Genomic DNA, 26,962 nt, shown 5'->3' on the forward strand with positions numbered 1-26,962 from the left:
GCTCCCCCCTCCTCGGGGAAGGCAAACAGCTCTGAGGCAAGAGAGCTCAGGAGCTCGGGTATCCACAAAGGCTAAAATGGGTACCCCACTCTTGTCTGGGCACACTCTACTCCCCACGACTGTTGAGGGGATCCACCTCCCAAATCAGTGGCACTCAAATCCTGATCTCAGCCTGCTTCTGGGGACCAAGACATCTATTGGCTCCACTCAAAGGATCTTGCCGCTCTCCCTCACCCAACAAGCTGAGGTTCTGACAGTAAACACCACCACCCAGAAGCCCACAGCCACCCCCCTACCTCCTGTTCTACTCAGCGCCCAGCTCACCCATCCTCCTCAGCCCTCCACAGCCCAAGGGGAAGGAGAAGGGTTGCTCCTGGGCTGGCTATCCTTAACCCAGAGGCAGGAGTCCCAGGAGCCCTGAGCCTCCACATTCTTCCTAGGCTGGAACACAGCAGAAAGTGCTTCTACTTCACTCTAAATCCCAGCAGCAGTAACAAAGAAAATGTCAAGCAACATCTCATAAACCATCCTGTCTCCCAGAAATAAGTCGTTGTCTTAGGGACAGGACACCAAGTGACACACAGCCAGGAAAATGGCAGGGTCCCAATACGAACCAGGCCTTTCTCCTCTTGTCTGGGCAAACCCCTTTCGTTAGACCCGCAACAGGGCACGGGCCCATTTCTTATACCTCCAAATCACAGTAACAATACTGAGGACTGTGCAGTTCCCAGCAGGGAGCTAACCACTGCCCACGGGATTAACGTGCCCACTCTGAGTTCTTCCCGGGCTTAGCCCTGGAAGCTCTCCCATCTGCCAGCAAAGACAACAGAGGGGCCTGTGCACGCTGCGCAAATCCCTCCTGCTTCCATTACAGTCCAGATTTCAGAAGGAAAGTCCTCTATGTGTCCCCCAACACCTTGCACTCTTCCCAGGGACACAGGTGGCAAGAAGACAGCCCCCGGTGGTGATATGGAGACTAAATCGACAGAGACTAAGAGGTCCACCAGCTCAGTGGGTGGGTGAGAGACAGGGTCTCATTCTGTAGCCCAGGCTGGCCTTGAACTCACTGTGTAGCCCAGCCTGGTCTGTAGCTCATGGTGATTCTCCTGCCTCAGCCTTCCAAGTGACGTGATTACAGGAATGAGCTACCATACCGGGCTCCCCACCAACGCTGTTTTGTTTGTTTGCTTTAGTAGGTCTGATGTATGGACCCATGTGTGCATACGTGTTTGTGTGTGTGAGGGCACATATGTGTGCATGTGGAGACCAGAGGACACACTCTGTCGTTATCCTCGGGGACAGGGCCATTCTCTCATTGGTTCGGAGCACATCCGTTAGGCTGGCCTGGCTGGTCAGCAAGCTCCAGGGGTTCTCCCATCTCCACCTGCCCAGCACTGGGGCTGCAGGTACACATCCCCATGGCCAGCAGTGAGGTGGGCTCTGGAGATGGAACTCTGCTTCCAAGCCAAGCACTTGGCTTACTGAGCTATCTCCCCAAGCCCCGCTCTCTATCAACTGTTAGAGCATTTCCCAATCCAAAATAATTACGATGTTATGACACAAAGATTCTAGAATAAGCCTTTAATCCCAGCACTCAGGAGGCAGCGGTAGGAGGATCGCCATGAGTTCGAGGCCACCCTAAGACTATATAGTGAATTCCAAGTCAGCCTGAGCTAGAGTAAGACCCTACCTTGAAAAAAAAAAGGAAAAAAGAATATCTTGTCTAGCTTGGCGTGGTGGCATCCACTTGTCATTGCAGCTACTTGGAAGGCTGAAGTAGGAGAATTGCAAGATCAAGATCAGTCTGACCATGTTTCAAAGAAGAGCTAATACATGCTAACAAATCATAGGGCCATTTACCATATGCTTTGGCCATCAGCTAAAGAGCTCCAGAACCATCTAACATCTACCCTGTGTTTTCTTGGACAGCTGATGTCTTCAAGAACACAATATTCCACCAACCTGAGCCCTGGACTGGACCTCAACACTTTCCTTGGCTGTCCTTACGTTGGGAAGGAGATCATCATGGTAGGGGCGGGGCGGGGGGGCGGGGAGGACCTGACCCACCTAGAGGTCACCCTGGCCACAGTCACATAACTCATGAACAGCGGAGACTATTGAACCCAGACCTGTCTGGCTGCAGAGGCTGTGTCCTTGGTGACCACATCCAGGCAGGAACAAGAGCCTGAGGGCCATACGTAGGTAGGTAGCGGTCACAAGGCCATCACAAGGCTGTGAGCCCCTAACCTGCTTTCCTCCCGCCCTACCCACATCCTGTGTTACCTGCCTCAGCATCTCTGACGTGCCAAAGAGAAAGGGCCCAGTCCACGCCTACTTCCTCCCTGGGGTCTGGAGACCATGCCCACAGCCGCTCCCCCCGCCCCCCACCTCAGTATCTGGTCTTATCAGTTTTGGCTGAAAGCCCCCGTGCCTGGAGTGTCAAAGGAGCCCTTTCTTCCTCTGAGGACCTCCTGCGCATGCCAGGTTCTGGCCAGGGACCTGGACTTCCGGCTCACATGCCCACCCCTCATTTAAGACTCAAGATAAAAGCATTGTCCTTCTGGGAAGCTAGGGACACTGGCCCGACAGATTCCGGACAGCCCCGCTCCCAGCCCACAGAGGTAAGGATGAGGATGGCATTTCCCAGTATTTCTTGAGGATCTGATATAAGGCTGGGAGCGGAACAGCCTCCCAGCCTTGCCATTCACCATGAGAAATTCATAGCTGCTCTGAGCCCGGCTCATCAGCTTGTAAACTGGGCCTGGGTACCAAAGACCCCACAGAGGTGGGGACTTAACGTTGCCATGGAGTCTGGAAAGCTCCAGGCATTGTTGCTGGCCCAGGCAAGGACTCAAGAGGTCAGGGCTGACACGTGTGACTCAAGGTCAGAGGTGGGGGGGATGGAAACTGGGTGTGAACTGCAGAGGGCAGGAGACTTGGCCTGGGCTGGGGGAAGAACCGTGGATGTATTTAACCAAACATGAATAGCTAAGACCCTAATACAAGTTTCCACACAGTTCTAAATTTGCATATGCAAACAAACAAAATTTTCGCTTGCTATTTACTCAGCGGGATCTGGGAGAGCTGTTTGGTGAGATGCTGGGACTAGAACCCAGAGTCTAGCACATTCTGGGCAAGCTATCACCAAATGCCCCAACAAGCTAAAGCCTGGATGTTCAAGGACCAGCGCAGGCACTCCTGAGTAGACTGGGCCACTCTGGCGCTCACCTCCCTGTGCTCAGGGGGCTTCGTCATGGGGGCTTTTCACTATCCTGATCACCCCAACTCACAGACCTGGGGGTGAGCTCTTGCCCACCCAGAGCACCTTCCTGCAGCCTCTGGGGTCCTGCCTGAGTCTTCTCAGCTGCTTGGGAGCCTGAGGTTCCGCTGGCAGGAGCGGGTAAGATGCTCCTGGTTGAAACAGTTCCTCTGTAGCTGGGAAAGATCCGTGGCTCCAAATACCACAGCCAGGGCTTTGTCACAGCTGTCAGGCACGGAGAGCTTTCCACACATTGCCAGCCGTATTCTTCTCAGTGGCCTATGACTCTCCCCACTCCACAAACAAGAAAACTGAGGAAGGTTCCCGGGTCACACAACCAGAAAGTGGCAAAGCCTGGCTTTGAAACCCACCCGCACAATGTGAGCTGAAGGAGAGTGAGCCAAGATCACAGTGGTGGGCAGTCAGGCTGGGCTGGAGAAATGGCAGGTCTGAAGCTGGGGCACAGAGCGACGGACCCAGCAGAGACAGAGTGGGCGACATCCACGTGAGGATATCTGTTGTCCTCCAAACGGAAAGCAGTAACTATTGCCCAAAAAAAACATCATCAAAAGCAGCTGAGACCGCTCACAAGAGCCCCACGAGATTGGGCCTGTTGACATTACCCCATGGAAGGAAGGGCATTGTGGGGGAGTAAGGGAAGGTCGTGCAGCCCCCATCTGAGATCTCAGGTGGCAGCTGTGTGTCTTGACGCTCGAGGTCTCCTGACCTACCTAGGACAGGGAAGTCCGTCTTAGCCGCCTTGGGGATGGGATGAGAGCTCTTGGGGCTAACACTGCTTTGGGGTCTCCGTGCTCCGCACGTAAGCCTTCACCCTGAGGCCCAGGGCGGAGCAGCTGCTGGGGGAAAGTCCCACACTGGGGGTGCCACCGAGGCAGCTGTGGGGAGAACGTCGTCCACACTAGGATGATAGATACTCAGTGATACAGCTGCTTTGGGGACCCCAAGTTTCTGTAAAGGACCCCTCTCCTTGCTCTAAAGGAACCCCATCAAACTCACTGGTCCAAATCATACTTTGGTCTCCCCAAGGGTGATGTTTCACGTAACCACATCAGGCTCTCCCCTCTGTGGCCACAGGTCCTGGACAGGAGGATGCTACGCCTCTGGTGGTCACTGCTGTGCTGGGGGCTACTGCCCCAAGCCCGAGGGAAGGTCCACGGCCTGATCTTCCTGCGGGTCAGTAACAGCCAGCTGGAAACAGGTGAATTTCGAGGGATTTGCAGGACCTCACAGGGAAGGCTGAATGGGGACAGCATCAGCTCCCTTCTCCAGGCTGACCCACCTCTGGCCTCCTCCCTACCAGCCACCCAGGGCTGCCCTTGTCCCTTCCCAGCTCTAAGCAGTGACTCCCCAGTTACCTGAGGAAGCCCCTGGCCCTGACACTCAAGGCTCTGAGTCTCTAGTCTCTTCCCTGCCCACCCCACTGACTTACTGATTCCTTCCTTTTCTCCTGTGAGTCCTCTTGCCTAAAAGGCTCTTTCTCTCCCTCTCAGTGGGGCAAAACTCAGACTGACCCCAGAAGACTAAATCCTAACCACCTTCCCTTCTAAATGCCTCCTGATTTCCCAAGCAGCGGCTCTTGTCTGCCTCTGCGGAGTTCTCATAGCCCGCTGGAGAAGGCCTTATCCAAATGTAAATTGCCTGTTGTCCTGTCTGACTGTCTGTCTGCTGCTCTCCCTCATGTCTACTTATTGTCCTGAGCTCGCAGATCTTTGTTCCTTAACTCACCATGTTCAAAACCTCAGGACCATTGCGTGTATTGTTGTCTTATCTATAACGTCCTCACCCAAGGTCGTTCCATAGTGGGTCTCTTTATTCCTGTCTGAAACAGATCCTCGTCAACCCAGGCATGCTCTGACTCAACTTTTCTTATTTTTTAATTTTTTTTAAAGCTAGGAAAGGTTTGTTTTGGCTTATAGTTTTGGAGATTTAAAAAAAAAAATTTTTTTTTTTTTTTTGGTTTTTTGAAGTAGGGTCTCTCTCCAGCCCAGGCTAACCTGGAATTTACTATGTAGCCTCAGGCTGGCCTCAAACTCATAGTGCTCTTCCTACCTCAGCCACCCACATGGTATGTGCCACCCTGCCCAGCAAAATGCTTTTATTTATTTATTTGCAGACATAGAGAGGCAGAGAGAGTGGGGAGAGAGAGAGTGGACGTACCAGGGCTTCTTGCCACTGTAAACAAACTCCAGATACATGCACCACTTTGTACATTTGGCTTTACATGGTACTGGGGAATCAAACCCGGCTTATTATGCTTTGCAAGCAAGCGCCTTAACCTCTGAGCCATCTCTCCAGCCCTGTTTTTTAAATGTTTTTTGAAATATCTGCCACTCCAAACTTGCTTGCTGATGTAAGTGTTAGCTCATCTACCCAGGAGGGCAGAAGCCCTGAGCCCAGCAGGCACTTACTGTTACTTGGCATCAGACTTGGTGGCAAGGTGGGAGACTGAGTCAGGAAGATGGTTTAAGCCTAGGAGTTTGAGACCAGCCTAGGCATCACAGCAAGATCAGAGACTGATCTCTCTTTCTTTCTTTCTTTCTTTCTTTCTTCCTTTCTTCCTTTCTTTCTTGTTTTGTTTTTCAAGATAGGGTTTCACTCTAGCCCAGGCTGACCTGGAATTCACTATTCACTATGGAGTCTCAGGATGGCCTCAAACTCATGGTGATCCTCCTACCTCTGCCTCCCTAGTGCTGGGATTAAAGGCATACACCACCATGCCTGGCTGATCTCTTTTTCTTAATTTATTTTTGTTTTTATTTATATTTGAAAGAGAGAGGGGAAGAGGGAGGGGGAGGGGAGAGAGAATGGGCGCGCCAGGGCCTCTAGCCACTGCAAACAAACTCCAGACACATGCGCCAACTTGTGCATCTGGCTTGTGTGGGTCCTGGGGAAGCCAACCTGAGTCCTTTGGCTTAGCAGGTGAGTGCCTTAACCACTAAGCCATCTCAGAGATTGATCTCATATTTTTTTAAATTATTTTTTAACCTACTTGTATTTCTTATCCAGTATTTCATTTATTTCTTTTAAAAAAATATTATTAATTGATTTATTTATTTGAATGAGAAAGAGGGAGAGTGAGAGAATGGGCACACCAGGGCCTCCAGCCACTGCAAACGAACTCCAGGCACATGCACCCCCTTGTGCATCTGACTAACAGGGTTCCTGGGGAATCAAACCTGGGTCCTTTGGCTTTGCAGGCAAATGCCTTAACCACTAAGCCATCCCTCCAGCCCAGATATTGATCTCTTAATAAGTACTTGTCATTGAATGGCTGTCTTCATGGCCTGCCAGGAGCAGGTACCAGTGAGAGCTTGTTGAATGACTGAAGGGGACAGTCCCATGCTGAGGAGGCGCCGTGTCCACAGGCATTTCAGACCTGTTCTCAGAGCGCCAGATCCTGAAGCGCCTAATCAGGGTGCCTGTGATGGGATCCGCGAGCGAGGCTGTGTCTGTTCTGGACCATCTGCCCTACTTCAAAGAAGACCTCGTCAAGAAGAAGAGCGGCCTGGACCTGTCACTGGTTGGGGACCTGCTGTCAGGGAAGACTGTCCCAGCGCTGAAGACGCTGCTGGAGAAAGGCGGGTGAGTGGCCAGCAAGACTGCCTCAGCCTTTCTTCTCTGCCGGGAGACTTCTTCCCTGGGTGTGTGTGGCCTGGGGGGCAGAGGTGGGCAGGCAGTCGCGAATCTGTGGCATCTCCCCAGCCTTGAGGGCACAAAGCAGGTATCTCCTAAGCTGTGCCCGCTACCTTACCTCTGCATGCCGCTCCCAATCCTCCCAGACCCTGGCCCTGCTGCCCTCCCTCTGCTTTCCCCGCACCTGCGCTTTGCAGACTTATGTAGTGTTTTCAAAATATTGTAAATGGCTCTTCCCCATTTAAAAAATCAAGAATTCCAGACTGGAGAGATGGCTTAATGGTTAAGGCGCTTGCCTGCAAAGCCTAAGGACCCATGTTCTACTCCCCAGATCCCATATAAGCCAGACGCACAAAGGTGAGGCAAGCACAAGGTCCCACATGCCTGCTAGGTGGCACAAGCATCTGGAGTTTGAGTTCAGTGGCTGAGGCCCTGGTGCACCGATTCTCTCTCTCTCGCTCGCTCACTCGCTCATGTGCGCACTCTCTCTAATTTTTTTTTTAATAAAAATGGCTTAGCCATTAAGGTGCTTGCCTATTAAGTTTAAGAATGCTTGTTCAAATCTCCAGCATGCATTTGAGTTCGTTCATAATGGCTGAAAGGCCCTGGTGTGCCTGTTCTCCCTCTCTTTCTCTCTCTCCCCCTCTTCTTCTTCCTCTCTCTCAAAGAAAAAAACAAATCAGAATGTGGGGCTGGAGAGATGGCTTAGCGGTTAAGCGCTTGCCTGTGAAGCCTAAGGACCCCGGTTCGAGGCTCCATTCCCCAGGACCCACGTTAGCCAGATGCACAAAGGGGCGCACGCGTCTGGAGTTCATTTTCAGTGGCTGGAGGCCCTGGCGTGCCCATTCTGTCTCTCTCTCTCTGTCTGCCTTTCTCTCTGTGTCTGTCATTCTCAAATAAATAAAAAATAAACAAAAAAAATTTAAAAAAAAATCAGAATGTGTTACACCAAATCCAAGTTTCCCAGTTTCATGAGTTTGTCAGGACACCTGCCCTACAGTGTCTTGAGTTGCGTGGCCCCCTTGCTAAGGCTGGAGGCCAGGGCAAGGCCGGGGTTGCTCTCCTCCAGACATATCCCTGCCCTTGCTCCTGGTGCTCGCTGCCAACCTCTGGTGCTGGTGTCAGAAGCCACAGCTGCCATCTGCCTTCACCTCAGAGAATCTGGCCTGGATCCAAATTCCCTTTCATTGGAACTCAGCGTTGTTGGCTTAGGGTCCCCAGTAGTCCAGTATGACCTCATCCTAATTAGTTATGTCTGTGACATTTATTTTCAAATAAGATCGTCTTCTGGGATGATGGAGGCATGTGAGTTTGGAAGCAGAGGCACAATACAACCCATAATTTTGATTGGCCACACCTGGCCTGACCTCCCAAGTCAGTCCACTGCCACCCGACCACTCCATGACTTGATGTATTAATTAATGAGAAGTTATTTTAAATATTTTATTCATTTATTTGGAGAGAGAGAGAGAGAGAGAGAAAGACAACGGGCCCATGCCCAGGCCTCTTGCTGCAGCAAACAAACTCCAGACACATGCACTGTGGGGTGCATCTGGCTTTACATTGAGCCCAGGCCAGCCAACTCTGCAAACAAGTGCCTTTAACCACTGAGCCATCTCCCCAGGCCTAGTGAGAAAGTTAGATGTCATGACTGATGGACAGCATGCGTAAGGAATGAGACATGTAGACAACTTAATGAGGAGACATTCTAAGTGGTGGATCTTGCTCCCCGATGCTATCTGCTTGGCCCTGAGAGCAGCTGGGTCAGAGCCTGTTGCCAGCATACGTAGCTGCCTAAGTGAAAGCTCTGCTTTGGACTTGCAACTGCGCAGTGACAAGCTCAGCCCCTAAGTACGTTAGTCCCATCCCTGCATGATCAGAGAAAATCCTACAGGTCCTAAACACCGTAGACTTTAGGAGGAATTTTCTTCAGGGAACCCCTCAGGCCTCTCACTCCCCCACCTCTTCTTTTTTATTTTTTGTTTTTGGATTTTCTTTTTTTTTTTTTTTTTAATTCATCTGACAGAGAGAGAAAAACAGAGACTGAGATTGAAAATGGAGAGATTGGGCATGCCAGGGCTTCCAGTCGCTGCACACAAATTTCAGACACATGTACCACCTTGTACATCTGTCTTGTGGGTCCTGGGAAAACAAACCTGGGTCTTTTGGCTTTGCAGTCAAGCACCTTAACTGCTAAGCCATCTCTCCGGCCCTATTTTGGTGTTATTTTTTATTTTATTTTATTTTTTTTTCCGAGGTAGGGTCTCACTCTAGCTCAGGCTGACCTGGAATTCACTCTGTAGTCTCAGGGTGGCCTCGAACTCTCTGCAATCCTCCTACCTCTGCCTCCCGAGTGCTGGGATTAAAGGCATGCGCCCTGTTTTTGGATATTCGAGGTAGGGTCTCACTCTGGCTCAGGCTGACCTGGAATTCACTATGGAGTCACATAGCAGCCTCGAACTCACGGCGATCCTCCTACCTCTGCCTCCCGAGGGCTGCCATCAAAGGCGTGCACCACCACGCCTGGCTCCTCACCTCTTCTTGCATGCTGGCTTTTTTATTTTTATTTTTATTTTTTTGCAAAAGCTTACAGATACTTATCCCCTCATGCTGAAGATTTAACCCAAGGGCTCATACATGCCAAGCAAGCCATCTTCCACTGAACCACAGCCCCCAGCCTGGGAGGCTTACCCTTGAATTCAACTGGGTTAAGTGCCATAGATGGTCCTTTGCTGTTTCTCCCTTTTTTTACATTTTTTTTTTTTTTGACAGCTTCCACACTTACAGACCATAAACCATGACGATGCTCTTCCCTCCCCCACATTCCTCTTCACAAATCCACACTCCATCATATCCCCTCCCTCTCTCCATTAGTCCCAACTTTTTTTTTACCCCTTTTATTTATTTAGTTAGTTTGGTTTTTCGAGGTAGGATTTCACTCTAACTCAGGCTGACCTGGAATTCACTATGTAGTCTCAGGGTGGCCTCGAACTCACGGCGATCCTTCTACCTCTGCCTCCCGAGTGCTGAGATTAAAGGCGTGCACCACCATGCCCAGCTTTTATTCCCCTTTTTGATAGAGGCTGACACCCAGGCCCAGAGAAGGGAAAGGGCTGAATAGGTCTTCAAGGCTTGGAGGCTGGAACTAGAGCTCGGTGGCCTGGAGCTGAGCTGTGGACAAAGCCATCTCTACTTCTCCAGTCCCCACCTCTATTCTAAATGCTCCAGATACACACAGAGCCATGCAGGCTTTCCCGGGCCTCACACACATCTCCCGATGCCTCTCGCAGATTGATTATAGAAGATGCCAAAGGACCGGAGGTCACCCTGGAAATCCTAAGTGACAGTCTGCTGCAAGTCACCCTGCGCTGCAAGCTGTACCTCTCACTCCAGGAGTAAGTACCTAAGAAACTCCCTCACCAGAGGGCAGGAGGTACCCGGCAAAGAGGTTGGGCTCACAAAAGCCACGTGCCAGCACAAGGATCGCAGCAGTCTTTTCCGTCCTGGGCACATCTCAGAGACATTTGACAGATGGGGAAACTGAGGCACGGGGTGGGAGAAGGCCCTTCCTGGAATCACATAGTGATTCCTCAGCAAGGCCTGCTTCCCATGCTTGGGGGGACACACGCTTGCCATCTGAGCAGGCAGGCGGAAGGAGCGCTCCTAGACTAAGTAGCTGGAACAGAGGTGTGGGTTCCCCTGGACCTGCATCTGTAACCAGGTAGAACTCTAGCTCCTTACTGCAAAAGCCCAAGTGTCCACCTGCACAGCTCTGACGGGCGAGCGGTTGCACAGACGATAGTCATCAGAGGCAGTGAAATAGGCCCGTGTGGACCCATGGCACGGGGAGGCTCGTACTGTCCTTTGGGAAAATGCCCTCTCCTGTCTCTCTTGTGCATTGTGGCTTTCTTGATGTGCCCTCACTACTTAACAGGGACATGAATCCCACCTAGAGACACACCACCCTGAGTGTGTCTCGCCTTTGTCTGATGGCAGAAGCTAAGCAGGGCGGGACCTAGTCAGCCCTTGGATAGGAAATGTGAACCCAAAGGAACTCTTTACTCAGAAGTTGGGCCCCGAGAAATATGTCTCTACTCTCTGATGACCACTGCCCTGGCTGGGACAGTGCAATAATACTGAACTGGACCTTGGCCTTGTGGGACCTGGTACACAAGCTGGAGAGCATGCAGCCCATCTTAAGATGATCCTCAGCCTATGTGTTGGCTGCCCTGTGGGGATAGTGGCCCAAAGTTGTCTGATCATCCAGTAGATTCTGTGCTTAAAGAGCTCTCCTAATTTTTATTTATTTATCTATTTATTTATTTATTTGACAGAGAAAGAGTGAGAAAGAGGGCCTCCAGCCACTGCAAACAAACTCCAGACACGTGCGCCCCCTTGTGCATCTGGCTAACGTGGGTCCTGGTGAATCGAACCTGGGCCCTTTGGTTTTGCAGGCAAATGCCTTAACAGCTCAGCCATTCCTCCAGCCGGAGCTCTCCTAATTTTTTTTTTTTAATTCTAATTTATTTATTAGAGAGAGAGAGACAGAGGCAGAGAAATAGAAGAGAGACAGAAAGGGTAAACCAGAGCCTCCTGTCACTGAAAATGAACTCCAGATGCACACACCACTTTGTGCATCTAACTTTACTAGGGTACTGGGGAACTGAACCTGTGTCATTAAGGCTTTGTAAGCAAAGCGCCTTAATAGCTGACCCATCTCTGCAGCCCCCTTTCCTAGTTTTTTTAAATTATTTTTTTTAACGTTTTTTGTTTATTTTTACTTATTTATCTGAGAACGACAGACACAGAAAGACAGATAGACAGAGAGAGAGAGAATGGGCGCGCCAGGGCGTCTAGCTGCTGCAAACAAACTCCAGATGTGTGCACCCCCTTGTGCATCTGCCTAACGTGGGTCCTGGGGAATCAAGCCTCGAACCGGGGTCCTTAGGCTTCGCAGGCAAGCACCTAACTGCTAAGCCATCTCTTCAGCCCCCCTCTCCCCTGCAAACCCCTGGCAACAACAGCTGCCAGCTTGGGACTTCTGGCTTTAACCTTGGTTTCTGCTTTTGAGCTTCCCCAGACATGCTGTCCCTACAGGCTCCTGTGGCTCAAAATCATCAAGAACATACGCATCGGAGTTCGGCTGGAACAGATAGGGAATAAGACCCAACTGGTCTTTGAGGAGTGCCACACCCCACCGGGATACCTGAGCATTGAGATTCTGGAGCCGTGAGTACCAGCCACTCCCGTGCCTCCCTGGGCAGGGTGGGACACCGGCCTTTCTCTGCAACTCGGGGCTGGAACTGCTTCTCCCCACCTGGCTGTCTCCAACTTGGAGGAAGTTGTCTGTCTTGAAGGCCACAGATTGCACCTGTCACCCGTCAGCATCTCCCGCCTCCACACGGAAGGTCATGATGACTACGATGCAACCTCTGCTTGGCCACTAACTAGTGTCAGCTCCCAAGAGGCTCAGTTTCCTCCCCCACAGTACCCAGTCTATGTGGGGCACTCCTGGGGAAGATAAACTAATCTGCGGGCGTGGTGGCACACGCCTTTAATCCCAGCACTCGGGAGGCAGAGGTAGGAGGATCGCCGTGAGTTCAAGGCCATCCTGAGAATACAGAGTGAATTCCAGGTCAGCCTGGGCCAGAGTGAGATCCTACCTTGAAAAAAAAAAAAAAGATAAGCTAATCCATGGGGCTCAAACAGCGCATAACCTGTCCCTCAGAGGGGGCCACTAAAGATCATTCATATATTTGTCCAGCACAAAATCTCTGCTGACTGCAAGGCCTCTTCCTGCTTGAAAAATCCCAAAAACTTAGAGAGGGGTGGAGAGAAAATAAGGTAGTGATGCCAGGAAAGAAGTTGGAGAGAATAAGAATGAAGTGGAGGCAGCAATGGAAAGAGAGGAAGACGAGAAAGAGCAGAATGGGGAAGGGAACACAGGCAGGGAAGGAGGCGGCCACTCTGGGCCTCGGTGCTACCCGGCACAGAGGAGTGTCTTCAGCCTTGCTCAGCCTCTCCCCCTGGACCCAAGCCTGCACACATCCCATGATATGACAGACTCTACCGTGGTCTCCCTCCACCCCCCCAGGACAAACTCCCTGCTGGTGAACAAACTTCTGAAGTTGCTGACTAGCACCCTGGATGAATCACTGCCCTTGCTCCTCCAAAAGATAGTGAGTTCTGAGGGACAGGTGTGGCCCTCCCGGAAGAGAGCCCCTCCACCCAGGCCTGGCGCCAGCGGGGTCTCCCTTGCCTTCCTTCTATAGGTGTGCCCCGTGGCCACAGACCTGCTCAACCTGCTGCTGGAAGACTTGCTGCACATCACTCTGCGTACGTCACCGCCAGTGCTCTGTCTTTGCCCCAGCCACGGTCTAGAAATATGAACGGGACGAGATAGTCCCACTCACAGGGTGCCTCTTTTCTAATGGGGAGAAAGAGAGGCGATGCAGCTTGTGAGCTTGATAACGTATTTTTTGTTATCAGAGGGGCCTCAGTTTCCATATCTGTTAAAGGGGATGGATCACAGGTCCACAGAGTAGGTCTATTAACAACCTGGCACAAAGCCATCATGCAATAAATGTCCCTTTGTTCGGGCTGGAGAGATGGCTCAGAGGTTGGGGCACTTGCCTGCGAAGCCTAAGGATCCATATTCTACTCTCCAGATCCCACATTAGCCAGACAAAGGTGAGGCCAGCGCAAGGTCACGCATGCCCACTAGGTGGCGCAGGCGTACAGTAGCTGAGGCCCTGGTGCACCCCGTGCTTGCCGCCCTGCGGTTTCTTCCCCGCTCAGCCCAGGACTCAGCCTGGTTTATTTCTCTGCATCGTAGCCCCAAACGCCGCAGGCCCTGATGACTTCCAGTACTATCTGACCACCACCGAGTTCACGCAGGGGGCCATCCTGATGAGAGTGCAGGTGCGCTGACCCCTGCTGGCCCTGGGGGAGGAAGGGTTAAGCAAAGAGGAAGGGAGACGGTGCTTCTCGGGTGTGATGTACATGAGGGAGAGGAGGGGAAAAAGAACAGTAAACTAGAGTGGGCTGCAAAAAAGGAGGAGAGAGAAGAGGGGTCAGAGGCTACGGGCCACTTAGTGAGTCAGGTTGGACAAGACAGCCATGGAGGGGTGGCTGGAGGGTATGCTTAGTGGTTAAGGTGCATGCCTGCAAAGCCTAAGGACCTAGCTTCGATTCTCCAGGTCCCACGTAAGCCAGTTGGTGGCACACACATCTGGAGTTCATTTACAGTGGCTGGAGGCCCTGGCGTGCCCATTCTCTCTCTCTCTCTCTCTCTCTCTCTCTCCCCCTCTTTCTGTCTCTAATAAATAAAAGAGAGCGAGAGAGAGAGAGCAGTGGGGACGCACATGGCACCTCAGATGCAAGGGACTCCCACGTGGGTAAACTGAGGTCAGAGAAAGAGCAAAGCTAGCTAGATTTGCCCAGCTCCTGTCCACTGCTCTTTGACATCTCCATGCCGCGGCAGGGGGTAGGAGAGCCAGGGCAGGTCCAGGAAGGACAGGACACAGAGAACAGAGTGACCCTCAGAGGCAGCAAGCCAGCCAGGCTGAGGAGTTCAAAGCCCAGCTCCACGTCTTATCACATGTGGGGGTCTGGTTTATTTGTTTTCAGTATTTTTATTTGTTTATTTGAGGGAGAGAATTGGCACACCAGGGCCTCCTGCCACTGCAAACAAGCTCCAGACACATGCTCCATTTTGTGCACCGGGCTTTACATAGGTGCTACTGGGGAACCGAATCCTGATTGGCAGGTTTTGCAAGCAAGTGTTTTAACCACTGGGAAATCTCTCTAGCGCCACATGTGGGATCTTGAGGAAGTGATGTTGCCTCTCTGGGCCTCGGTTTCCTCATCTGTCAGATGGTGACCTTGACAGCCTCCATCTGGTAGTAGCTGTTGTGAGGCTCCGATGGAGTCATGTGCGTGTGTTCAGTGTGGTGAGCTGTGACCATGTGTCCACCTGGAGAGCTATCCCCCTCTGAATTCCCTCCTTCTTCCTTTCTCTGAAGCTTGTCACCCCCTGCGGCCCAGACCAGCAGGCCCCAAGGCTGGAGCATGTGATCCCCCCGCCCCTTCCAGAATTAGCCCAGGACAGCATGGCCGACTTTGCCTTTTGGGTAGAGATCTACAATGACATCCTGTCCTGCCTCTATTCCAGCCAGGAGGTCCACGTGGAACCGCAGGACTCCACAGTGAGCTTGAGGACAGGGGGTGGGGAGGGGCTGAACCGAATATGCTTGTTCTGTTTTTCACTTGAAGAAACCAAGGTTCAGGGAATAGATGTAAAAAGTCACTTCCCCTCCCTGGACCTGATCAGTCTGACGTGACTGACAGCTACTTATCCTTCAGGACCCATCATAAAAACCCTCTCACCAGAGTAGGGGAACACGGACACCCCCTTCTTGTTCCTCTCTCCATAACACTTACCCACTCATTTATATAGCAAATATTCATGAAGGCCTACTGTGGGCAGGGTTCTGTGCACACAAGGTTGGTCCCTGTCCCTGAAAAACCAGAGTCTAATGGAGAAATAGAAAACTGAATAAGAAAATGCTCTGAGAACTACCTAGTTAGCTTACAGTGAACAAGGCATCAGAGGGTGACAGGTGACAGGAAAGGGCCACCCTGGGTGCTGCCCACAGTGAAGGCATGTCTGATAGTGACCTGAGCAGTGGTCAGAAGACCCACACAGATGATTGACACCAACCAGTTCCCGGGGAGGATGGGGGATCAAATGAATAAGATATCCAGGATGTATCACCACTCAAATGCCCATAGCAGCTCCTCACTACACTCAGAATAAAAGCCAGGCTCCTCCTGCAGCATGTGGGTGATACAGTCTGACCTCTTCCCTCTCTCCAGCCCTGTGCACTGATCACCATATTCCAGCCACACAGGCTGCCCCCGTGGGACACTCTTTCCCTGCTGTTATTCTCGAGGCAAATGTCCCCTCACACAGCCCCTTCTTGACTGTGACACTTAGCGACCTAAGGCACGCCCCCTTCTCTCCCCATTCCTTCAAGACTCTGGCCTCATTCTAATTTTATATAAAGCTATGAGTGTGAAGAAAGTTACAGGTGCAAAGTTGAATACATGGACAGTTTGAGCATCCATTAATCCAAAACTCCAAAATCCAAAACACTCTGAAAACCTGACAACTTTTGAGTGCCTGCAGGTCACAACGGGGAAAATGCTACATCCTGAAACGCCATGTCACACGCAATATTTATTTAAAGTACTGCGCATAAAGCAGTGTCCACATTGTGAGTGACTTGTTCAAGGTCACCTAACAGGTAAGACCAGCGCTACATTCAGGCTTTCTGTAACCTGCTGCTAATCTCTCCGCCCCACATGAGTGTGACAGCTCTGAGATAGATGCAAACTCTGTGATTGTGCCCGCTAACATTTTCATACAACCAGTGGGCAAGGTTATACATACCAGGTGTCAACGTATGGGCCACCACTAAAGATCTGGTAATATTAGTCATGCTCTGTTCTCGCTGAGGAACACTACGAAGCTGCTTTGTGCAAATGGAGCTGTTCTGTGGGTTCTGCCCTCACGTGGGACAAATAAGATTCAGGACCAGGTGGCTAGGATCCTCCCATCCATCCATGCTTGCGCCCGAGTAGAAAAATGTCTGTGAGGATCTATTCCAAACTGTCAGTAATAGCTCCCCCAGAGGATGGGATTCAGGAGGAAAAGGAAAGAGATATTCAATGGACTTTTACTTCATACAGTTCTATGGTATTTTTTTGTAATAATTTTTGCTTTTCAAATATCAATGGAGGACTGGAGAAATGGCTCAGCAGTTAAGGCACTTCCCTGCAAAGCCTAATGGACCTGGGTTCAGTTCCCCATGACCCACGTGAAGCCAGATGCACAAAGTGGCACAAGTATCTGGAGTCTGTTTGCAGTGGCTAGAGGCCCTGGCATGCCTATTCTCTTTGTCTTTATTCTCTCCTCTCCTCCTCTTCCTCCTCTCTTCTTCTCTCTCTCTCTTTCTCCTTGCAAATAAATAAGATAAAATATTTAAAATAAAAATTATTAAAAAGAAAACACTCAGCCGGGCGTGGTGGCGCACACCTTTAATCCCAGCACTCGGGAGGCAGAGGTAGGAGGATCGCCATGAGTTCAAGGCCACCCTGAGACCACATAGTGAATTCCAGGTCAGCCTGGACCAGAGTGAGACCCTACCTCGAAAAACCAAAAAGAAAAAGAAAAAAGAAAACAATCAGTGGAGCAAGGTTGAGGCTGAGGATGTAGCTCAGCTAGGTAGCATGTGCCTAGTATGTGTGAAGTCCAGTCCAAAATCAATGGAGCATAGATAGGCAGATAGAAGGAGAATAAGGCAAATATAGGAAATTGTTAACAGAAGAATCTAGGTGATGAGTCTACAAATGTCCTCAGTTAAAAAAAAAAAAAATCATTCAACTTTGGGCTGGAGAGATGGCCTAGTGGTTAAGCTCTTGCCTGTGAAGCCTAAGGACCCCAGTTCAAGGCTCGATTCCCCAAGACCCATGTTAGCCAGATACACAAGGGGCGCACATGTCTGGAGTTTATTTGCAGTGGCTAGAGGCATTTATTTGCAGTGGCTAGAGGTCCTGGCACGCCCATTCTCTCCCTCTCTCTCTCTCTCTCTCTCTCTCTCTCTCTCTCTCTCTCTCTCCCTCCCTCCCTCCCTCTTTCTCTCTGTCTGTCACTCTCAAATAAAAAATTTTAAAATCATTCAACTTTGACACATAGAATTGTTGAGGGCCTGAGGACATAGCTCAGTTGGTAGATTGCTTGTCTAGTATGCATGAAGCCCTGGGTTCAGCACCACATAAAACTAGGGAGGTAGAGAACAAGAGTTCAAAGTCATCCTCAGCTACATAATGAGTTCAACACCCTGACTCAAAAAAAATAGTTTTTTAAATAAAATGTTGGGGGAAAAATCATCAAAACTATAAAATGATCATTTTAGCCAGATGCACAAAGTGACACATGCATCTGGAATCCATTTGCAGCAACTAGAGGCCCTGATGCACTCATTCTCTGTCCCTCTTCTGTCTCTCACTGCTTGCAAATTAATTAATTAATTATAATATTGTTCAAGTTTATCTTCCCACAAGAAGCCAGAAGCACGGCTCCTCTCATGCTGAGATGGGGCGCATACGTGGTGCATGCGGTGGGGGGGGCAGCTCTCCTGCCGAATCCCACTGAGCCTCCGGGTCTGCTCAGCACAGTCCTGCCCAGGGCTCCCAAGGCCCAACCCCAGCCTTTGCTCTTCCTCAGGATGCTGACCTCCTGCAGCTGTTGTCACTGAGAGCTCCACAGCCCGGGCCTGAGGTGGGTACACTACCCTCTCCCCCTCCAGCACTCTGGCGAGGGTCTTGGAAAAGGCAGGTTGCACTGGACCAGGCCACGTAAACATGTTCCATTTTCCCTACTGCGGACTCCAGAAACCACTGCACCTTTACAGTGCTGTGAAGGAGACGCGGTCGGGGTGCAGGGAACCACAAGGCATAGACCATGACCAAGGGCCATCATCCTTCGTAACCAAGCATTTTCCCAACCCTGCTAAGGCCCACCTAGATAACAAGGGTGGGGAGCAGAGAGCTGTGCAACCCCTCCTCCCGCATCAATATGACACCCCCCCCCCCAGTAACCTGAATTGTCACGCATTTTGTAGGTGAGCCAACAACTTCAACCAGGTGAAGCTACTTGCCCAAGCTTACATTACTGAGTGGAGAACCAGGATTTGAACCCAGTCCCTAACTCCAAAATCCAAGCTAATTGCCTTCTCCAGAGGTTTTTAGTATGGCACCAGATGGACCACAGTAATTATAACAACAGCCTCAGGAGCTGCCAAGCAGGGCTGGGGAGATGGCTCGGTCAGTGTAGTGCTTACCTGGCAAACATATGGACTGGAAGTTGATTCTAGAACCTATATAAAAACTTCAGACTTAGGAAGCCAGGCATGGTGGCACATGTCTTTAATCCCAGCACTTGGGAGGCAGAGGTAGGAGGATCACCATGAGTTCAAGGCCACCCTGAGACTCCATAGTGAATTCCAGGTCAGCCTGAGCTAGAGTGAGACCCTACCTTAAAAAAAAAAAACAAAAAAAAACTTCAGACTTGATGGCACATGCTTGGAGTCCCAGCACTGAGGAGTGAGAGACAGGCAGATCCCTGGGGCTCACTAGGCAGCCAGTCTAGCCTACTTTAGTGAGTTCAAAGCCAATAACAGACTCTGTCTCAAAATAAATAAATAAATAAAAAGTGGACAGTGTCTAAGGAGTGACACATGTGGTTGTCCTCTGGTCTGCACATGCATGCACACACATGTATACGCATACACAGAAGAACTGACAAATATATAGCATTACTAACCACTAACTTCTGTCTTACGCACATGATGTAAATTAGCTCATGTAATCCTCACAACTTTATGGGATAGGTGTGATTCTTACCCTTACTTTATAAGTAAAGTTTAAGGCACAGAGAGATTAAGAAACTTCCCTTGGGCTGGAGGGATTTCTCAGTGGTTAAGGTGCTTGCCTACAAAGCCTAAAGACCCATGTTTGACTCTCCAGATCCCACATAAGCCAGATGCACAAAGGTGAGGCAAATGCAAGGTCGCACATGCCCACTAGGTGGCGCAAGCATCTGAAGTTCAACTACAGTGGCTGAGGCCCTGGTGCACCAATCTTCTCTCGCTTTCTACTCTCTCTAAAAAAAAAAGAAAAGAAAAGAAAGAAACTTGCCTCGAGCCACAGAGCATGCAACAGTGGTAGAGCTGGGTCTCTGCTTCCAGAGACCTAACGTCCCACCTCAAAAGAGGTCACGGGAGGCAGTGACCTTCCCAAGATCCACAGTGATTTGTGGGAGCTAGAAGAGAAAAACAGGCCCATGCCTTCTCAGGTGGTCTTAGTCCTGTTCCTCCGAGCCAGGGGCTGAGGACAGGGCATCTCCTTACCCTGTCTCTACCATGTCTGCTCTAATCTCATTCAGGCTTCTAGTCAGTCCAACCGTGGCCTGACCATCAGCATGCCAGATCCCCCCACTGTCTACCTTGATGACCATACGGCCAAAGTCATCCAGGCAGGAGAGCTGAGAGTGCTGGGACCGAACAACACCTCCTCTGACCCAGTTGCCTGGGTGAGTGAGAGTGGAAGGGCTTGTTTCCAGGGTACTGGACCCCATGGAAAGTTCCTTTCTGGGCCTGCTGAGGGCAGGGCTACAGGAAGGCCATGGACAAACCATGCTCACACTCAGTGCACACTTGGACAGCTGTGCCCACTGCCGAAATATTCAAACTCTAGCACCTCCCCCCCCCAAAAAAAATCTTTCTGTGCATCCCACGGACGTCTTCAGCAATGAAAGGGTTTGGCCTCCAGACCCTCACTCAGTGTCCTTGTGGGGTGGAGACTGGAGCTTTGAAAAGACTCCCCCAGGCATGGCTGTGAGCTGGTCCCAGAAGGAAGTCAGAGACACGGAGCCCTTGGCAGCTGTAATGTGCCTGTCGCCCTCCATTCCCCCAAGAAGGGGAGCCAAGCTAGAGGGATTCTGGGAAATGCATCCCCTGCATTTTCAGTGTCTCAACTGTGGACCCCTTGGCAGTCCTATTTCTCATTTTACACCCTCAAAATTAGGAAGTGCTTCAGATAAGAAGTCAGGAAGGTCTCCCACTGTGGCAGAGCTGGGTGCCATCCTGAGACGGCAGCAGAGTCCCCGGGTCTTAGATGGCATGATTATATGGCTAAGAAACTTATCATAGCTCACTGGTGACAAAAGCATTCTTTTTTTTTTTTTTTTTTTTTTTTTTGAGGTAGTGTTTCACTCTAGCCCAGGCTGCCCTGGCACTCGGCAGTACCAGGCTGCCCTCAAATTCATGACAATCCTCCTACCTCTGCCTCCCAACCACTGAGATTAAAGGTGTGCACCACTGCACTTGGCCCAAAGCCCTATTTCTATCCCTGTGAAATATGGGGCCCACTAACCCACTCTCAAAACCAAGGAAGCCGGCTGCACACCTGCAGTCCCAGCTACTCAAGAGGCTGAGGCAGAGGGATCACAGCCCAGAAGTTTGAGACCAGCATGGGCAGCCCACCAAAGCCCTGTCAAAAAGCAAGCCAGCAGAGCTGGAGGAATGGCTTAGTGGTTAAGGCTTATGCCTGCAAAACCAAAGGACCCAGATTTGATTCCCCAGGACCCTTGTAAGCCAGATGCACAGGCGTCTAGAGTTCGTTTGTAGTGGCTGAAAGCCCTGGTACATCCATTCTCTCACTTTCTGTTTCCCTTTCTGTCTCTATCTCTCTCTCTCTTAAATAAATAAGAGAGTTTAAAAAAAATAGCAAGCAAGCAAAAAGGGTAGGTTGTGACTATCGTTCAGTGATCGCCAGCATGCCTAGGGCCCCAGGTCCATTCCCAGCACCGTACACACACGCACACACGCACAGAGTTCTCGGGCTTCTAGCAATGGTGATTCCAGGGCCAAGGCTGTCCTCCTGCTGAGCTGAACGCTGCCTGATGTCCAGCCTTGGCATCCCTTACTCTCCAGGGGCACCCGGCCCCCATAGCCAGACCCATGCAGGCATAGTCTGGGGAAGACAATGTCATGGGGTCCAGGGTGAGGACCTCGGGACAGAGGCCAACTCTGAACTCTTGGGGGCTGGAATATGGTTCTGTCTCTGCTCTGAACTCGTTTCTATCCCTAACAGCAACTCCTTTCAGAAGCTGAGTTTTCCTCAAAAAATCAGGAACTCAAACTCCAATTTGTTCCCCACAGGTAATGAATTTTGGTTTGGGATGCTTGGGGAAAATATGGCAACAGCTGGGCGTGGTGGCGCACGCCTTTAATCCCAGCACTTGGGAGGCAGAGGTAGGAGGATTGCCGTGAGTTCGAGGCCACCCTGAGACTCCATAGTGAGTTCCTGGTCAGCCTGGGCTAGAGTGAGACCCTACCTCAAAAATAAAATAAAATACGGCAACTGAGAGTGGGTGGTGAAAAGAAAGGGTATGGTTAGAAGTGGCGGTCCCCTGTCCGTGATAGAGGGAGGTGGATGCTGTGACCTTCACCTCTTTGAGCGCTACTTCCCCAAACTACTGCTGTGACCTTGAGTTATCTCTTCCCTCCGGTAGTGCTGTGGTCATCCTGGGCTCCTACCCTGACAGCTTCAAGAAACAGGTGAGTGAGCGCTTTCCCTTAGCCTTGGCCTTGTACCCTGAAGGACCCACAAGCGTGCAGAATAGGAGGTCCCAAGCCCCTGACACAAGGTTGAAATTCTTGCTCTATCCCTCACCCCGTAGCACCCTGGATCCTCTCCGGAGTGCTGGGTTTGGTGGGGTTCAGACTCGTCCATTTCTTTATCAAATACTAACTAAGCCCCTAATGTGTGCCTAGCCTTGCCTTAGGCACCTGGCTGCATCAGGGCGCACACAAAGGTCCCCACGCTTGTGGGGCTCATGCTGGCAGGGTGAGGTCAGACATATAAACCGTGTGGAACCCACAGCAACGCAGACTGTACAGCATGAAAGCCAGCCGATAACTCCCCAGAGAACAGGAGCAGCGTCGGGGGAGGGGACAGGGTAACGCTAGAAAGGAATGAGGGAGGGCCACGTGGAGCTGAGCTTTTAACCCAAAGACCCAAAGGGGAAGTGTGGAGACTGGAGCCTTTGGGAAAGAAGTGAGCCAAAGGCCCAAAGCACATGGGCGTGGTGGCGCATGCCTTTAATGCCTTTAATCCCAGCACGCGGAAGGCAGAGGTAGGAGGATCACAGTGAGTGCAAGGCCACCCTGAGACTACAGAGTGAATTCCAGGTCAGCCTGGGCTAGAGTGAGACCCCCACCTCGAAAAACCAAAACAAAACAATACAAAAAGAAGAATAGCTCCCCAAGAATGGAGTCAGGGTTCCTGGATACAGGTTCCTTCACACAGGCAAGATGGAAGATGTGGAGGAGCCATTTAGAGCCTGGCTTGCCCCTGGGGCTGTTTGCCAGTCAGAGTTGCCTGATGGGGGATGATGGGAGAGGTCCTTTGGCAAAGGGCAGGGAGGGGCAATGCACCCAGATTCCTGACCCTACACTCACACAGACAGCCCAACCCATCAGACACTGAGCTCCCTGCACCCCTTCTTACAGAATGGCTCAGAGAACATGGCCTCCCGCTGCCCAATATCAAGGGCATCTCCTTCAGCCAGGCCCACATGGACTTCTCCAAGGTAGGTATCAGGTGGGAGCTGCCGGGGGAGGAGGGGAGACAGAGGACTTCCTGTGATGCTCAGAAAATGGAGTCCAAAACACCTGCTGATCCTGTTGAGGCCTGGCTTGCACAGGAATTTCCATACCCACAGGTACCCTCTACCTCCCCTGTCTTACCTCCTCCTCACAGCCATGCCAGATGTGACACCCCACAAATAGATGAGGAGTCTGCTTTCCTGTAGGGGGGGCTGACATGACACTGGATGAGACAGGGCTCATCAAGAGCCCCACCTTATACAGATAATGTCAATGCTCATATTACCCCCATTTTACCATGGATTAGTCAACTTTCTGTTGCTCAGACAAAATACCTAGAAAAAAAAATCTGGGCTGGAGAGATGGCTTAGCGGTTAAGCACTTGCCTGTGAAGCCTAAGGACCCCGGTTCGAGGCTCGGTTCCCCAGGTCCCACGTTAAAACGCCAGATGCACAAGGGTGCTCATGCGTCTGGAGTTCGTTTGCAGAGGCTGGAAGCCCTGGCGCGCCCATTCTCTCTCTCTCCCTCTATGTGTCTTTCTCTCTGTGTCTGTAGCTCTCAAACAAATAAAAAATTTAAAAAAAAAATCTGTTTAAGGGGTTAGAGAGATGGCTTGGCGGTTAAGGCATTTGCCTGTGAAGCTTAAGGACCCATGTTCGACTCTCCAGATCTCACGTTAGCCAGACGCACAAAGGTGAGGCAAGCACAAGGTCGCGCATGACCATTAGGTAGCACATCTGGAGTTCAGTTGCAGTAGCTGAGGCCCTGGTGTGCCAATTCTCTATCTCTCCCCTCTCTCTCTGTCTCTCTCTAAAATAGATAAATAAATCAATCTGCCGGGCATGGTGGCGCACGCCTTTAATCCTAGCACTGGGGAGGCAGAAGTAGGAGGATCGCTGTGAGTTCAAGGCCATCCTGAGACTACAAAGTGAATTCCAGGTCAGCCTAGACTAGGGTGAGACCCTACCTCGAAAAGTAAAAATAAATAAATAAATAAAATAAAAATAAATCAATCTGTTTAAGGTAAGAAGGGTTTGTTTTATAATCCACGGTGGTGGTTTCAGAAGGCATGGCAGCAGGAGCAGGAAGCAGCTGGTCACATTGTGCCCACAGTCAGGAAGCAGAGTGATGAACACTTGTGCCCAGCCAGCTCTCTCTTTTTATTTTTAAATTTTTTTTGGTTTACTTTTATTTATTTATTTGAGAGTGACAAACAGAGAAAGAGGCAGAGAGAGAGAGGGAATGAGCACGCCAGGGCTTCCAGCCACTGCAGACGATTTCCAGATGTGTGCGCCCCCTTGTGCATCTGGCTAACGTGGGTCCTGGGGAATCGAGCCTCGAACCAGGGTCCTTAGGCTTCACAGGCAAGCACTTAACCGCTAAGCCATCTCTCCAGCCCCCAGCTCTCTTTTTTGTCTCTTTTTATGAGATAGAGAGAGCAAGAGAAAGAGAGAGAGAGAGAATTGGTATGCCAGCGCCTTAGCCACTGCGAATGAACTCCAGATGCCCGCGGCACCTGTGCTTAAGCACCGTCTGTGGGCATGTGTCGCCTTGTGCGTCTGGCTTATGTAGGTTCTGGGGAGTCAAATCTGGGTCCTTAACTACTAAGTCATCTCTCAAGACCCAGCAATCTTTTTAACATGGTTCAGGGCCCCGCCCTAAGGGATAGTGTCACCCATTTGCTGGCTGGGAATCCCCTCCTAGGGCCAACCTGCCCCCTATTCTCTCTTCCTTTCCCACCAGGTGGTATCACCAGGTGAGGATTGGTAGAACAGGATAAGGCTTAGACATGTCCTTCATATCTCACCCTCAAAAATTTCCATGATAGCCGGGTATGGTGGCTCATGCCTTTAATCCCAGTACTCAGGAGGCAGAGGTAGGAGGATCACCGTGAGTTCAAGGCCACCGTGAGACTACATAATGAATTCCAGGTCAGCCTAGGCTAGAGTGAGACCCTACCTTGAAAAAAAAAAAAAAAATCCATGATGGTTGTACACACCCCAGAAGGCTGAAAAGATCATGAAGCTGGGCGTGGTGGCGCACGTCTTTAATCACAGCACTCGGGAGGCAGAGGTAGAAGGATCACCATGAGTTCGAGGCCACCCTGAGACTATGTAGTTAATTAATTCCAGATGAGCCTGAACCAGAGTGAGACCCTACCTCAAAAAATAAAAAAAAAAAAAAAGAGCCAGGCATGGTGGTGCATGCCTTTCATCCCAGCACTCGGGAGGCAGAGGTAGGAGGATCGCTGTGATTTCAAGGCCATCCTGAGAGTACATAGTGAATTCCAGGTCAGCCTGGGCTAGAGTGAGACCCTATCTCAAAAAATAAAAAAAGAAAAAAAAAAAGATCATGAGTTCCGAGGCCAGCCTAGGCTAACAGTGGGACACTATCTCAAAACACATAAATAAGTTTGAACATCAGAACCCCAAGTTTAGATCCCTGGCCTCCCTAAACCTAGTTCTGACATTCAGAAAACATAGAAACCTGCTTTCCCGGGCTGGGGAGACAGCGCAAAGAGTAAAGCACTTGCCCACACAAAAACGGGAACCTGAGTTCAGAGCCCCGGCACCTATGTAAAAAGCGGGTTGTGATGGCATGAGTCTGTGACCTCAGTCCTATAGAGGCAAAGACAGAAGGTTCCCTGGGCTTGCTGGTCAACTACTCAGTGAGTGGCCCTGTCTCAAACTATGAAGCAGAGAGCAATTGAGGAAGATACCCAACATTGATTTCTAGCCTGTTCGTGCACACATGTACACCCACATACGCAAACATGCATGCACACATGTGCACGTGTACAAGAAAGGGAACCTGGAGTCACTGTGCAGGAGTAGCAGTGAGTCATGGGCAGGCGGCAAGCGCCGCGTCATGGAACCCCCTCTTGGCACGCACTACTCCCTCGTTGCCACCCGGCTCCTCCTCTAGGTTCCGCCCAGGAGACACCTGGGTGGCTCTGAAGGAGCCCCACAGGTCATACAGGTGCTGAAGCTGCTCTAGAAATGACGCCTTGAGTCTTGGAGCCATCAGGTTCCAAGATGCTGCCCAGGGTGGGCAGAGGCCCCTGATCGCTCTGAATGACCAAAAGGCGCAGAGCCGGGCCATAAGCAGCTCCTTCAAGCCACCGTGTCTCATAACCAACCTGTCAGGGGCAAGGCTGGCTTGCTGACTCTTCTGGGATGCCCCACGCTGTTGGGAGGTGACAGAACTCCAGGGTTACTGCCGGGGCTGTGGCTTACGGGAGCGACACGGCAGGAAGCTGGGCAGGGCACAAGCTACATGTCCCTACCTGGCTGCCCTGCCGCTCATTCAGTGCATTCACATCACTCATTCACTCGGCCAGGGTCTCTCAGGAGAAGCTCAGGAGGCCAGTGTGGACCCGTCCGCACAAACACTCCGCAGATGCCCCCTCCCTCTGGGCTCTCTCTCCTTGTCCATCTCCTTCTTAGGGTACCCTTGGGACACAGGGCTGGGCCCACTCTAGAGTATCAGGAGCAGCCTGGGGAGAGCGGGTGCACGGAAAGTGAGGCTGGATGGGGAGCCTGTCTCTGTTCTGTTCACAGGATTACATCCTGCTGACCATCCCGGAGTAGCTGGTTGTGGGAAGGCCAGTTCCTGCCCTCAGATGCGCGTGCTCAGGATCCAGAGCTCAAGAGGCACCCCCGAAACAGTCCCCCTGGAGCCCTCAGCTGCAATAAACATGTTCTCTGCTGAGGAGTCTGGTTCTGAGTTGCTGCATTTTCTGCGTGCTGGGAGGGGATCTTGAGATGTTTAAATGAAGGCTTCCCACCTAGGTCGGTCCCTGAAGAAAGTGAGA

General features: G+C 51.1%; 1 protein-coding gene across 1 annotated transcript; it reads left to right on the top strand.

The window, feature by feature from the left end:
- Positions 1-4,369: 4,369 nt before the first annotated feature.
- On the top strand, positions 4,370-26,738 carry LOC101605655. Its single transcript, XM_045157056.1, has 13 exons — positions 4,370-4,478; positions 6,646-6,862; positions 10,204-10,308; positions 12,011-12,142; positions 13,008-13,092; positions 13,186-13,249; positions 13,749-13,834; positions 14,938-15,120; positions 18,204-18,257; positions 19,923-20,069; positions 21,964-22,102; positions 23,053-23,132; positions 26,709-26,738. The coding sequence occupies exons 1-13, from the start codon at positions 4,370-4,372 to the stop codon at positions 26,736-26,738; spliced, it is 1,431 nt and encodes a 476-aa protein (XP_045012991.1).
- Positions 26,739-26,962: the final 224 nt, after the last annotated feature.

This window comes from Jaculus jaculus, chromosome 8 (genome assembly GCF_020740685.1).
Source record: "Jaculus jaculus isolate mJacJac1 chromosome 8, mJacJac1.mat.Y.cur, whole genome shotgun sequence".
In the NCBI taxonomy this organism is placed as follows: Eukaryota; Metazoa; Chordata; class Mammalia; order Rodentia; family Dipodidae; genus Jaculus; species Jaculus jaculus.